Below are 12,710 nucleotides of genomic sequence, written 5' to 3' on the forward strand. Positions count from 1 at the left end.
CAATTTTTTGTTTGTTCCAATTCAGATGTCTTTGAAGACTTCATATCTCCTGTGACTGCCGCTCAGACGGTCCTCCACTCTAGTGCAAGCAAGAGGAAAGAGGTTCTTTCGAAGACCATGGGGTTCTGTATACAAGTCATCACCGAACCCAACGTAGACCCCCGCAAGAAAGATGGCGCCCTTCATATGATTGGAACGCTTGCTGAAATCCTTCTCAAGGTAGGCCACCCGATGAAAAATTTGGGCTTCCTAATAAAAAAATATTGAGTGCTGAGTCACTTTTGATTAGTTCGTCATTAGGTTGGGTATGATTTTTAGAACTTGGTTTAATTGCAAATCATTCCGAAATAGTCCCCAGCTATGCTAAAAGATAAGTGCCAGTTATGGTAACGATTCTAAAATGAGTTTGCGCTGAATCCAATAAAATGTCTACCCAAGTGTGCCAAAGGATTCTAGAAGATATTGTGAAATTCCAAGAAATTAGCAAAATAAGCATTGGATTCGACCTTAATGCCCGGTATTTTTTCCAAGCAATGATATTACAGTGTCCCACATGTGCTTATCTGTGTTAGTGATATACAATGTGATTGTTTATCAGCTTGGATTTCATGATTTCACAATCTTCAGTTTATGTTACTGCACCAGGGCCATGTCGAGTAACGATTGATCCATTCAATCGTAACTATGGAAATCCATCAATGTCATAATTTCTTCTATAGGAAATTTGTAAAATGACCTTTGTAAATAAAGGAGAACACACCGAATTGTCAATCAATCAATGATTATATGGATATACATTAATATCTAGACATTTTTTGAACAAACATGCATTTAATGTGTAGACGTTGCTGGCCGTACATAGTTGCGATTGTTCGGATCAATTGTAACTCTTCGTAAGACAGGGCCCTGGTTTTACAAAGAGTCGCGATTGAACCAATCAACCATAACTATGGAAAGCCAGCAACGTCAACATCTAAAATGCAAGTTTGCTCAAAATACTTTCTAGATATGATCTACATACATTGTTCTCTTGGAATTTCAGGTTGATGCTCTTTGTTTACTAGGGAGATTGTGGAAATTTCTGTTAGAAAAAGTAATGGTATGGACGGGTTTCTATATAGTTGAGATTGATTTGATGAATCGTAAATCTTTGTAAGACAGGGCCCAGATGTACATTAACAATCATATATACCGTGTTTAAACTTGATAGGCTTTCGGTTCAGAACCAAAAGACAATACAGAATCGGCTTTTGGTTTATTTTGCACTGCATTTACATGCTGTTACAGCTCGCGGTTCAGAATTGCGAGCCGATGCAAAGACCTGAAATGATACGCACACCAACAATATACGTCATAATAAAGACAATGCTAGATCCGTGCGCATGGTAAAGTTAATGAAATGCGCACAAATTGCCGATGCAGAATAGGCATTCTCTTCATACGTAGTAAAAAAGCCGATTCTGCATCGGCCTGTGGTTCTGAACCTACTACTTTGGTGGTGCAAAATTGCGGTTCTGAACCGTGAGCCGATGCAAGTTAATCGCGTTTACACGCTATGAAAAAGCCGATGCTGCATCGGCGCGCGGTTCAGCAAAAGCCAATTAAGTGTAAACACGGTGATAGTGACAATTAATCTGGGTGTTACAGATAGTGTTCTCTTGAACTCATTGTTTACTACAACTACATCAAGTATTGTATAACGTTAAGTTGTATTTGTACCTCACTCTCTCTCTGTCTTTTCTCGTATAGAAAAAGATCTACAAGGACCAAATGGAGCAGATGCTGGTGTCCCACATTTTCCCAGAATTCTCGAGTCCTCATGGCTACATGAGAGCCAGGGTAAGAATTAACCTGTTGCATGGCAGTTTACCTGATTTGAAAAAAATAGATCGAAGGGGGGGGGGTAGTTACACTTCTGTTTTAATTGCATTTTTACATTACAAATTTTAATTGTCCCTCTCAAAAATGGGGGGGGGGGCATTGATCGGCTGTCCCCCACTTGGATTCTAGTTCCGGGCCCCATTGCCATGCAAATGTAACTTTCATGGAATCCTTGATTCTGATTGGCTGTTGATCATCATAATCATTGGATGGCAAAGTCAACATAATGGTAACTTTTATGCAACAGGGCCCTCGTAACAATCTCAGAATGAGTTCCAACAGAATCAAATTAAATGAACCACTGACTTTAGAAATACATTATTGCTGAGAAATTAACAAAGAAGCAGAGCTTCCAGCCGAGTATGTGGCCTTAAAACAAGCAATGATGACAGAAGAAGGCCACTTTGAACCCCTCTTTAAATATACAGTTTGATAGTACCACATCTTTTGCCGAAAGCTCATGAGACTTAGCACCCACTATCAGAATGCTGGAAACCGCATTGCCATGGTAACATTATATGATGGCACTAAATCAGGGAAAGTAGTCCATCGTTAAGTGAGGATTCTTTTTTGCTTTGTATTTTGTTGTTTTTAGGCCAACTGGGTGGTGCACTCTTTCAGCGAGGTGAAATTCCGCTCTGAAGCGAACCTGATGCAAGCCTTAGAGTTGACGAGAAAGTGTCTGATCAGCGATACAGACATGCCTGTTAGGGTTGAAGCTGCCTTTGCCCTTCAGATGTTGATCACCAGTCATGACAAAGGAAAAGAACTCATGGAACCGCACGTCAAGGAAGTCATCACAGGTAGGTGCAAGGTGAAAGTGCGTTGCACTTTATACTATCTTTGGTGAAAGTTCTATGCACAGTGAACTATCTTTGGTGAAATTGTGTTTGTTGCATGCTATGCTGATCTCTTGTCTGGAGACAGGAAAAGAACCTGTGGAACAGCATATCAAGGAAATTATCACAGTTAGGTACAAGATGAAAGTGCGTTGCACTTTGTACTATCTTTGGTGAAAGTTCTGTGCACAGTGAACTATCTTCGGTGAAATTGTGTTTATTGCATGCTATGCTGATCTCTTGTCTTGAGACAGGAAAAGAACTGATGAAAGTGTGTTGCACTTTGTACTATCTATAGTGAAAGTTCCATGTGCAGTGAACTATCTTAGGTGAAAGTACATTGCTCTTCTTACTCTGTTGATCTTCAGTTACTAAAAGGAAAAGAGCGGATGGCACTTAATAAACCTACAATTTCATTCGAATTTTTTTGTTACGTGAGAAAGTGAATGGTTATCTGTCTTTTTTATCTTTGATGATAGCTCTTCTTGTTGTGATACGAGAAACCGAGAACGATGACTTGACCAATGTAATGCAGAAGCTCATATGCACCTACGGTGACGAGATTATACCCATCGCTGTTGACATCACTACCCACTTGGTAAGTTACCACTTCATGGTGATGTGACAACTTTACGGTCATGTGACAGGGTTGGCTGGAGAGGGAAATATTGTACTGAATACCGGTAAATACCCCCTCAATAATTCAAGGAAGAAGGGAAATAGTTGGAAATGCCGGGAAGTATAAAACATACTTCTTGAAATCTTTTCATGTAATGCCCATGTGTTTTATCAAGCACATTCAAGCATTCCGTCCCTGTACGTCTGAACTACTTGCCTTCCCAGCATTCACAAGTTTTTCTTAGTATTCCCACCTGGGCAAGACCCTGTCTTGTGATCACAGGTAGTTGACTGCATACAAGTGTCATGAACATAATACATATATGTGCCAAGTAGTACAGATATTCTGTATTTCGTACGGAAATCTAAAATAAATACAGGAGTACGCTTTTACATGGTAAAATACAGAAATATGTAGATTAAATTTTTAATGTCCATGTTAGTCATTTATATTGTGATTTTTTTGTGTTACCTTCTGTATTACATTGACATGTGAGTCCTAGATCATTTTTTAATCCAACTTAATTTATATCTTTGGGAAGTAATTATTTTTCTCAAAAGACTGATTTTTTGCCTCATCAATCGAAGACAAGACAGGAATGTGGCCTTGCTACACTGCACTAATGGAATAGTTAAAGATTTTTTTTGCCAAAATACTGATTTGGGGTTTAAGAAAACTGAAATTGTAAAATAAATTTTGGCAGCTCTGATAATATAAGTTGTGGATAGTGTTCACGCATAAGAATTTAATTTTCCAGGCTATTTTTTCGATTTAATTTATTGGTAGTGTTTACAGCGTTTATTCAAATTTCCATTTATACTGCACATTTTCTGCTCCTAAATAAATATACCTGCTTGTTTAAAATCCCGGTTTCTTTGTTATTCTTCTTCCCAGGCTGATACCTTTTCTAATGTAATAAATAGTGATGATGCATCTGATGACAAGGCTATTACAGCTATGGGAATACTCAACACGATAGAGACTATTCTCAATGTGGTCGAAGACAAAGAGGAGGTAAGATGTTTGGTTTATCTTGACTTGGTCGACTTCTCCGTCTAAATACCCCACCTGGGGCCTTTTGCATTAAACTTTTTACCTGAGAAAATTCTGGTAAAAACTGAAAACTAAGGTTAGTCTGATTTCTGCCATTGACTTTAACACAAGGCAAAAACTCTGGTAAAACCAACCTGAGTTTTCTCAGGTAAAAAGTTTTATGCAACGGGCCCCTGGTCTACTACCAGTTGGTCTAATACCCACTTGGTCTATTATTATCCTCAACACTTAAGAAACAGTTCTCTATGTCGTTGAAGACAAGGAGGAGGCAAAATGTTTGGTTAATATTCTTTTGTTCTTCACAGAGGTGCCAAGTAGTACTGATTCTCAGTATTAATCCTAAATAGGCTGGGCTATTTCCACACCTAAGAACACGGGGGGCTGATATAGCTCCTCCCCCCTTCTGTCTCGGCTGTCAGCATAAAACAAGATCAAATTCTGCAAAAAAATGATATATTTATGAATTTTGGCTAATGTACACAAATTCATGTTTTTGAGCAATTTTGGGTCTGCATTCACTTTGAATGGTGCGTGATTTCTGAACAGTGTACGCAGGGGTCACTATTCTGTTTTCAGAAGTGGCGCGAGACTTGAAAGTAAAAAGTAAGAGAGTGACGCGGTCAAAAAAAGTTGCGCGGCAGATTTATTGCGAAAAATGTTGAGGGGGGGGGACTTCCAGTCTTATGGTTAAGTACTGAAAAATGAGAAGATTACTGATTACTAATTTGTAAAGTTTCAGTTTTGTGTGTTGCCCTATGGTGTTTCTTTGAAAGTACAGACTTCCTCGCCAAATACTGACTCTGCTTTTTTAGTATTGAAATGTTCTTGTTCAGATTGGCAGCTCTGTCTACAAGCAGTTTTACTTCACAGATAGTCTACTACCGCATGGGTAAAACCTACTTGGTCTACGAGCTATTGGTCAAATTGCAATTAGTCTGCATTCTCTACTAATTATATTGCATTTTTTTAGGCCTTAGTTATGTCTTCAATTATTCATAATTTACGTGAATATGGTTGTATGACTGGATGAATGACGATTTTAACGATAGTTATTTTTTTTATTTTGTAGATTGTTTTGGAGCTTGAGAAGAAGATTCTACAGGTTGTTGGTGTTGTACTTAGGAACCATGTAATAGGTAAGTATATTAAATTATTTGTTAAGATCCAAATGAGGTTTGAGCTCAAGAGTCATGTAAAAGATTGGTATATTGCATGGTTTGTAAAGGTATGATTTAGGCGTTATACTCAGGAATCATGTAATATAATGTGATTTGTTAATGCACAATAAACGTTATGTGCTCAAGAGTCATGTAATAGCTTGGTATAGTGCATGGTCTGTACATCTGTACATATACAATTTACTATGTCTATACTAAAATTTAATGTGATAGGGGTTTATATGACCTTTTTTGTACAATTACAATTCAGATGTTGTCCTCAGGAATCATGTAATGGTAGGTATATTGTATGGTTTTTAAAGACACATGTGGTAGGTCGAAGGGAAATAAGATTGTTCGATTTGTTGGGGTTGTTCTTGGGAATCAGGCATTAGGCAAACAATGTTACACAGCTTTGACTTGTATACGCTCTCACCATTGGCTACATCCTTGAACCCATTTTATATATTAGTGTTAATTATCATTGCTATCATTATTTTTCATTAGATTTCTACGAGGAAGTGTTTTCGTTGATCTTCAGTATGACATGTACCCACGTCTCTCCACCCCTTTGGGAAGTCTTCTATTACCTCTTTGAGACCTTTGCTGCTGATGGATTTGATTTCTTTGTTGGTAAGACATCTTTTTAGTTTCATTCACATTCATATACAGTAAAACCTGGGTCCTGTCTTACAAAGAGTTACGATTGATCCGATCAATCGCAACTATTGGAAAGCCAGCAAAGTCAACATCTAAAATGCATGATGGTTCAAAAAATATTCTAGATATAAATGTATATCCATAAATTCATTGATTTCTTGACAATTTGGTGTGTTCTCCTTTGTTTACAGACAACATTTTGCATATTTTCTGTAGAAAAAATTATGACACTGATGGATTTCCATGGAGTTATGAGAGATCAGATCAATTATAACTCTTTTTAAGATGGTGCCCTGGGCCCCGTCTTACAAAAGAGTTACAATTGATCTTATCAACCTCAACTATGGAAAGCCAGCAACGCCCACTTCTGAAATGCATTTTTAATCAAATTGTTTTGTACATGTAGATGTATATTCATGAATTCATTTGACAATTTGGTGTGTTTGCGTTTGTTTAGAAAGAAAAAGGTGACACTGATGGATTTCCATACAGTTACAATTGATTGGATCAATCATATCTCTTTGCAAGACAGGGGCCTTGACCTACTAGCTGTTCAACCCCCCCCCCCCCCCTGTTATATCAATTCACCTGTGAAGCACTATTTGATTATTTTTAAATTTTCAAATTGATAGCAAATATTTTTCTTCATTGCTGCACTCGTTTTGAAATACTCGTAGTAGGAATCAATACAGAATATCTTTTGAAGTTGTAAAAATCTGATAACTGATTTTAAGTTTCCATTGCATTGCCAATTCAAGGATTTTAGCAAAGATTTTTATTCAAATTCATTATTTTACCATCGAGCAAAATATGCTGATGCATTGAGATTTGACCATGGCTCAGCACACTGCTTTGCATTCTCAATCTCAGTCATGAAATCATCTTGACTGCTCTCATCTTGTAATCTTTACAATTGATTTTTTTATCTTATAGAAATGATGCCAGCTCTTCATAATTATGTCACCACCGACCCTACTGCCTTTGTTAGTCAACCTAGACATCTTCAAATCATCTATGAGATGTGTAAAAAGGTAAGTTGGTCGCAATTTTGTCTTCCAACACAAGTTTTTCTATGCATTTTTTTTGTCTTCCTCTCTGAATACAGACCACCTTCTGGTGTTTTATTGAAGTATTCAGGTTTTGGCGTGGACTGGCAGGTGCAATAAACCGGGTGAACTCCCTGCTCTTTGACGAATAGTGTTTTGGTTTTAACCATTAACTCAATGGTTTTAATGTTCATAGGTTGTGAATCTCCTATACTTGGGAATTATTATTCCCCAGATTCTAATGGTTTATCTTTATACGCCCGTCCTACGGGAGGTATTATGGCATCACACTCGGTGTCCAACCGTCTGTTAACTTTTCTTTGTAAACACGATAACTTCAGTTTAATAAGCTGGGCTCTTATGATTTGGTGTGTATGATACTAGCATGGATCCCAGGAATTCTATTGATTATGAGGTCAAAAGGTAAAGTCGCCGCCTTCCACTTTCCTTGCTTGACCAATTCCATTTTCCGCGTCTTATGTGCTGGCCCCAGGGAATTCTTGTTCTACCAGAGCCATTTTTCTTTTTTAATCATACATATAAACACTTGGGTGGTCATTAAAAAAAGAAATATTCATTCAAAATTATTTATAGATTGTTACTTCAACTGGCATTTGTGTATGATACAGGCTTCAAAAGCAAAAAGTTGATATCTATTATTTTTCCAGACAAGTTTTAATGTAAGAACATTTAATATATGCAGGTATTAACTGAGGAAACAGATGAAGATGCTCAAAGCCATGCTGCCAAACTTCTTGAGGTCGTCCTTATCCAATACAAGGGACAGATAGATGATGTAAGTCTTCAAATTTGCCGTCCCTTTTTTTAGTAGATGTTTTCCAGATTCATTTTGGTGTTATATCAACATATTAATTACCTGTGCCTTGTGCTAATACTGCCAAGGTGGAAAGTCCAAGCCTTTTGTTTGAGAAAGAGGGGAGGGGGTGTTGATGACAGATGAATGGTCTGTGCTGAATAGAATACAATTTAACTGGCGTTTGTTAATATGCAATGTGAATATCTCTTTTGATTAGAACAGTCAATTCTGCCCCTTACGCTGGAATGTACCTCAAGGCTGCTGATGGGACCATTCTTCTTTTGGAATTGGGATAGCTCCATGTGTAATGTAGTGATTGTATAAATCACTACATATACACAGTCTAGACTTCATAATGTATATGCCCCCTTCTCAGAACCATCCTTTTCAACCCCCTTCTCAGTACCCTTATCATTAATTTAATCCAAGCCATTAAAACCCTTATTGTTCATAGTGAAACAAACTCCAATCAGAGAACAAAGAACAGCCTTCCCCTTCCCAATAATTAAACCCCCTTTAGTCCTATATCCAAACCCTTGGATTATAATTTGTTTAGAAGCTTTAATACATGTATATATTGAGTGTACACCCAAGGGTTGAGGTTAGAGAAGTGAAGATCATCACAGAGTTGAGATCTACATCATCGTACATTGTGACATGCTTTTCAACTCTACATGTAATATTGCTGAAGATTGATTATTAATAAAGTTTCTTGATTGAAATGTACATCGAACGTTCCTGCGTGGTCATTGATGCTCCCAACTAAGATATAAACGATCCCAACACAACACATGTACCAGATGAAGGATTTTAAGTCCAACAAAATCTGATGAAGCAAACATGCTGTTGAAGATTTTGTCCTGTATTGCGGTGAAATGCATGTCTTATGGGTAAAATTCAATGAAAACTTGGGTAAAGTTTACACAATATTAGGTTTAATTTTGCCTAACAAACATGCATGTTCCTTATTTACCCAATGTTGGGTAAACTGTTTTTAAGAGTGTAAAGCATCTGTCAATCTTTTAACTGCACTATACACCGTGGTTTACTTTTTGTTTCACCTTTTTATTACAGGTGGTGCCACTTTTTGTTGAGCTTGCCCTAGCCAGGCTGACGAGGGAGGTGAAGACGACTGAACTCAGGCAGATGTGCCTTCAGGTTGTAATATCAGCACTCTACTACAGCCCTCTCAAACTCTTAGAACTCTTAGACAAGGTTAGGATACCAAACACCAATGAGGCAGTTACTGTACAGTTCATCAAGCAATGGCTCAAAGACACAGATTGCTTCTTAGGGTAAGTGTGTCCTTAGAACTCTTAGACAACGTTAGGATATGGAACACCAGACAGATGGTAATTGTCCAGTTCATGAAGAACTTCACAAAGGCACTGATTGTTTCTTGGGCTAAGTATGTCCTCAGAACTCTTAGACAAGATATATATTCCAAACACCAATGTGGCTGTTACTGTCCAGTTCATCAAGCAATGGCTCAAAGAGACAGATTTCTTCTTAGGGTAAGTGTGTCCTGATAACTCTAAGACAAACTTAGGATACCAATCCCCAATAAGGCATTTATTACTGTCCAGTTCATTAAGCAATGGCTCAAAGACACTGATTGTTTCCTAGTGTATTAAGTGTGTCCTTACAACTCTTAAGACAAGGTTAGGATATTGAACACCAATGAGGCGGCTACTGTACAGTTCATCGAGCAATGGCTTAAAGACACTAAACACCGATTGGGTTTGGGTATATGCTTGCCATGTTAACAGCATGCATAGTACATGTATAGCAATAAATCAAGGAAGAGCCCAGTACTTGCTCAATTTTTTGTCCAGTGCTAATGAAACTTGGCGCACATGTTTTTAATCTGTTGGATACCGAATTGTCATGGTAACATCATTGCAATAAATCAGGAAATTTTGCTGTGTAATTTACTTCAGTTTTTGTCAAATACACATGGGACTCTATATGCACATTGGTCTTGGAGTGATGACATGCTAGAGAAAACTTATTTTTAAGTGCTTGGTACTGATTTGCTTTGATAACATTTTGTGGCAATAAATCAGGTAAAATGGTTTTTCATTAATTTCCTGCATGGTACCGAGTAGGGGCATAAATCAGCTTCAAATAATGAAGGAAAGGTAACATAAGTTTCTTGGGTATTGATTAGATGCTGATATTATGATTATTTTTTAGTCTTCATGATCGCAAGATGTGTGTCCTTGGTATGTGCATGCTGCTGTCGCTACCAAACAGACCAGCTGTCGTCAATGAAATGGCCAACGAGTTCTTACCATCTCTTCTTCTCCTCTTCAAAGGCCTCAAGCGAGCGTATCAATGTGAGTAGCATCAGCGGGGCTCAGATCAAGGGCGTAGGCTGGTTTGGACATGGGGCATATCCTGGGGAGGTGGAACTAAAGTTTGGAAAATCAGCCGTTGAAAGCTGAAGAAGGGGTACAAATTTTGTTTTCCTTGCCAGTGTCGCAACTCCTCTGCCTCAGCGGGAGGGTGCACCCCCCCCCATCCTACGCCCTTGCAGATGAATAACCAAATCAGATAATTTTTTAATTGATTTGCCTCCACTTCTTAAAATGGCAATTATTGTTATTTTTTTTTGGTTTAACAGGTTTAAAAAAAACAAGATCTAGCACAATGCAAAATGAACAAAACTTGTAAGATGTCATTAACTTCTTGCCATTTTTAAATAGCTATTTCATTGTTTTCATTATATTTCATTATATTTAGAGGGTGTAATGATTAGCTTTAGTTGAAGTGGTTTTATTCAGGGCAGCCATAGGGTATCACACTGGGAATGTCCTTTTTTGTTTTTCCATTGCATTTTTCTCTTTCCAATCAAATTTCTTGTATAGCTGTTAGCATTCGGGGTAATTTTAAACTGCCCAAGAAAGCCCATTCCCCCCCATTCCCCAGTTTTACCAGCCTCCAAAACACCTGTTTGGATGTTGAAAGCACCCTCCCCATCCACCATAGTTTCACCTCATTGTTAGCAACATCAGGGGGAAACCGAATAATGGCAGGGGCTATCTCGTCACAGAATCCCCACTCACCCTCCCCCAGAACACAAGATTTTTTTTAAAAATGCCCCTGAAAATTTTCTTATTAATTTTTCACCTGAACAACATACTTCGGGGTCTGAGGGTGAGCAGTTGGGAACTCCCAAATCACAACTCTAATCTAATTACTATATATTAAGTTCTTTTATGCTTGTCATTTTCTTGTAGGTCGAGCTGAAGCAGAGGAGGACGATTCAGATGAGGAGGAGGATGACAGTGATTTTGAAGAAGATGAGCTGGATAGTGACGAAGATGAGATTGATGAAGATGGAGCCGAATATCTGGAGAGATTAGAGAAAGCGGTCTGTATCATTATTGCTTTGAAGTCACCTGTGCCTGGGAGCCAAAAAGCGAACTGAATCACTATGACCCGCAGGTGTCTCCTCCCGATATAATTGATTTGGGGAGTGCAGATGGACCACTACACCGGGGTTTTCCCCTACTCTTATATGAATAGTGCAGTGGGTTCTTAACGTGCAAAGGTGGTGACTCTCCTCTACATGGGGCCTCCATCTTTCAATGAAAATTTATAAGAGAAAAAAAAGATACTCTTTTCATCATTTTTTATAGATTCATTGACTTAATCTGTAAGAAAATAAGAATTTATTATTGACAGTCTTCTGATAGAAACGATGTCGATCTTGATTTTCCAAGAGACTTGTAAGATTTTGTCATTTTATCGTTTACAACCTGCAGATAAAGATGATAGTCATGATTTGTATGAAGAGACAGCCAACATATTTCATTTTGTAATTTACAGGCTGCAGATAGAAACGATGATGATGATGATGAGGTATATGAAGAGACTGCTTTAGAGGGATACAACACAATTCTAGATGATGACGAAGATGCTGATGATGAGTACATCGTCTTCAAGAACATCATGAAAAGTAAGTCTCTCTTGCCAAAAAGAAAGTATTCTGTTTGGTGTTTCGTGAAGGTTTTCGTAAACCTGTCCTTGGCGGCCAATGCATATTCTCATTCGTTTTGATTATCGTCAGCTAAAGTTGAAATCTGATTTTTGTACATTCCCGCCCTTTTGTAATTTGAATGATGATTTCAGTGAAAATAAGGCTAATGACAAATTTTTAGCACGTGTGAAACCAAAATAAAACATGACTAGAATCATGAACGCTAATCACAATCATGAATTCAAATTCTACTCCGTAGGTGAATTCTAGTCCCATTTCATTGAAAACACAGTTTTTGAGTGAGCGTGTAGAAGGTCCAATGATTCTACAGACAAACGTGTGAAAAGGCCTTCAAATTTCTGTTGTTATCTAGCATCTGAATGCAAAGGCCTGCATTCTGAACTCAAATTTACTTTAAACTCTGGTCTAAGCATGTGGTTAAACTATGGATAGGCAGTTGTGGCATGAATCTCTAGCATTATAGGTTCAATTTATCATGTACTTGGTATGGAAATTATTCAGATTTGCCTATGAATCATTAATTAAAAAGTTTTCTTCACCATTAAAGCATGATCAAAGAGTACATTAAACATAATAAACGTACAAAGTACAGTTAGACTCTGGCCAAATATGAAAAGGACTTCAGTGTACAG

General features: G+C 37.8%; 1 protein-coding gene across 1 annotated transcript in view; it reads left to right on the top strand.

Annotated features, from left to right (window-relative positions):
• LOC121421759 (importin-7-like) overlaps positions 1-12,710 on the top strand; it is a 45,519-nt gene that overhangs the window by 29,359 nt on the left and 3,450 nt on the right. Inside the window, exons 11-23 of the mRNA XM_041616559.1 lie at positions 26-219; positions 1,750-1,839; positions 2,477-2,684; positions 3,200-3,318; positions 4,234-4,353; positions 5,462-5,528; positions 6,057-6,182; positions 7,143-7,240; positions 7,959-8,051; positions 9,147-9,367; positions 10,269-10,411; positions 11,315-11,448; positions 11,907-12,036. Coding sequence (XP_041472493.1) covers positions 26-219; positions 1,750-1,839; positions 2,477-2,684; positions 3,200-3,318; positions 4,234-4,353; positions 5,462-5,528; positions 6,057-6,182; positions 7,143-7,240; positions 7,959-8,051; positions 9,147-9,367; positions 10,269-10,411; positions 11,315-11,448; positions 11,907-12,036 — 1,743 coding nt within the window. The remainder of the gene's footprint in view (positions 1-25; positions 220-1,749; positions 1,840-2,476; positions 2,685-3,199; positions 3,319-4,233; positions 4,354-5,461; positions 5,529-6,056; positions 6,183-7,142; positions 7,241-7,958; positions 8,052-9,146; positions 9,368-10,268; positions 10,412-11,314; positions 11,449-11,906; positions 12,037-12,710) is intronic.

The sequence above is a fragment of the Lytechinus variegatus genome, chromosome 9, assembly GCF_018143015.1.
Source record: "Lytechinus variegatus isolate NC3 chromosome 9, Lvar_3.0, whole genome shotgun sequence".
NCBI lineage: Eukaryota > Metazoa > Echinodermata > Echinoidea > Temnopleuroida > Toxopneustidae > Lytechinus > Lytechinus variegatus.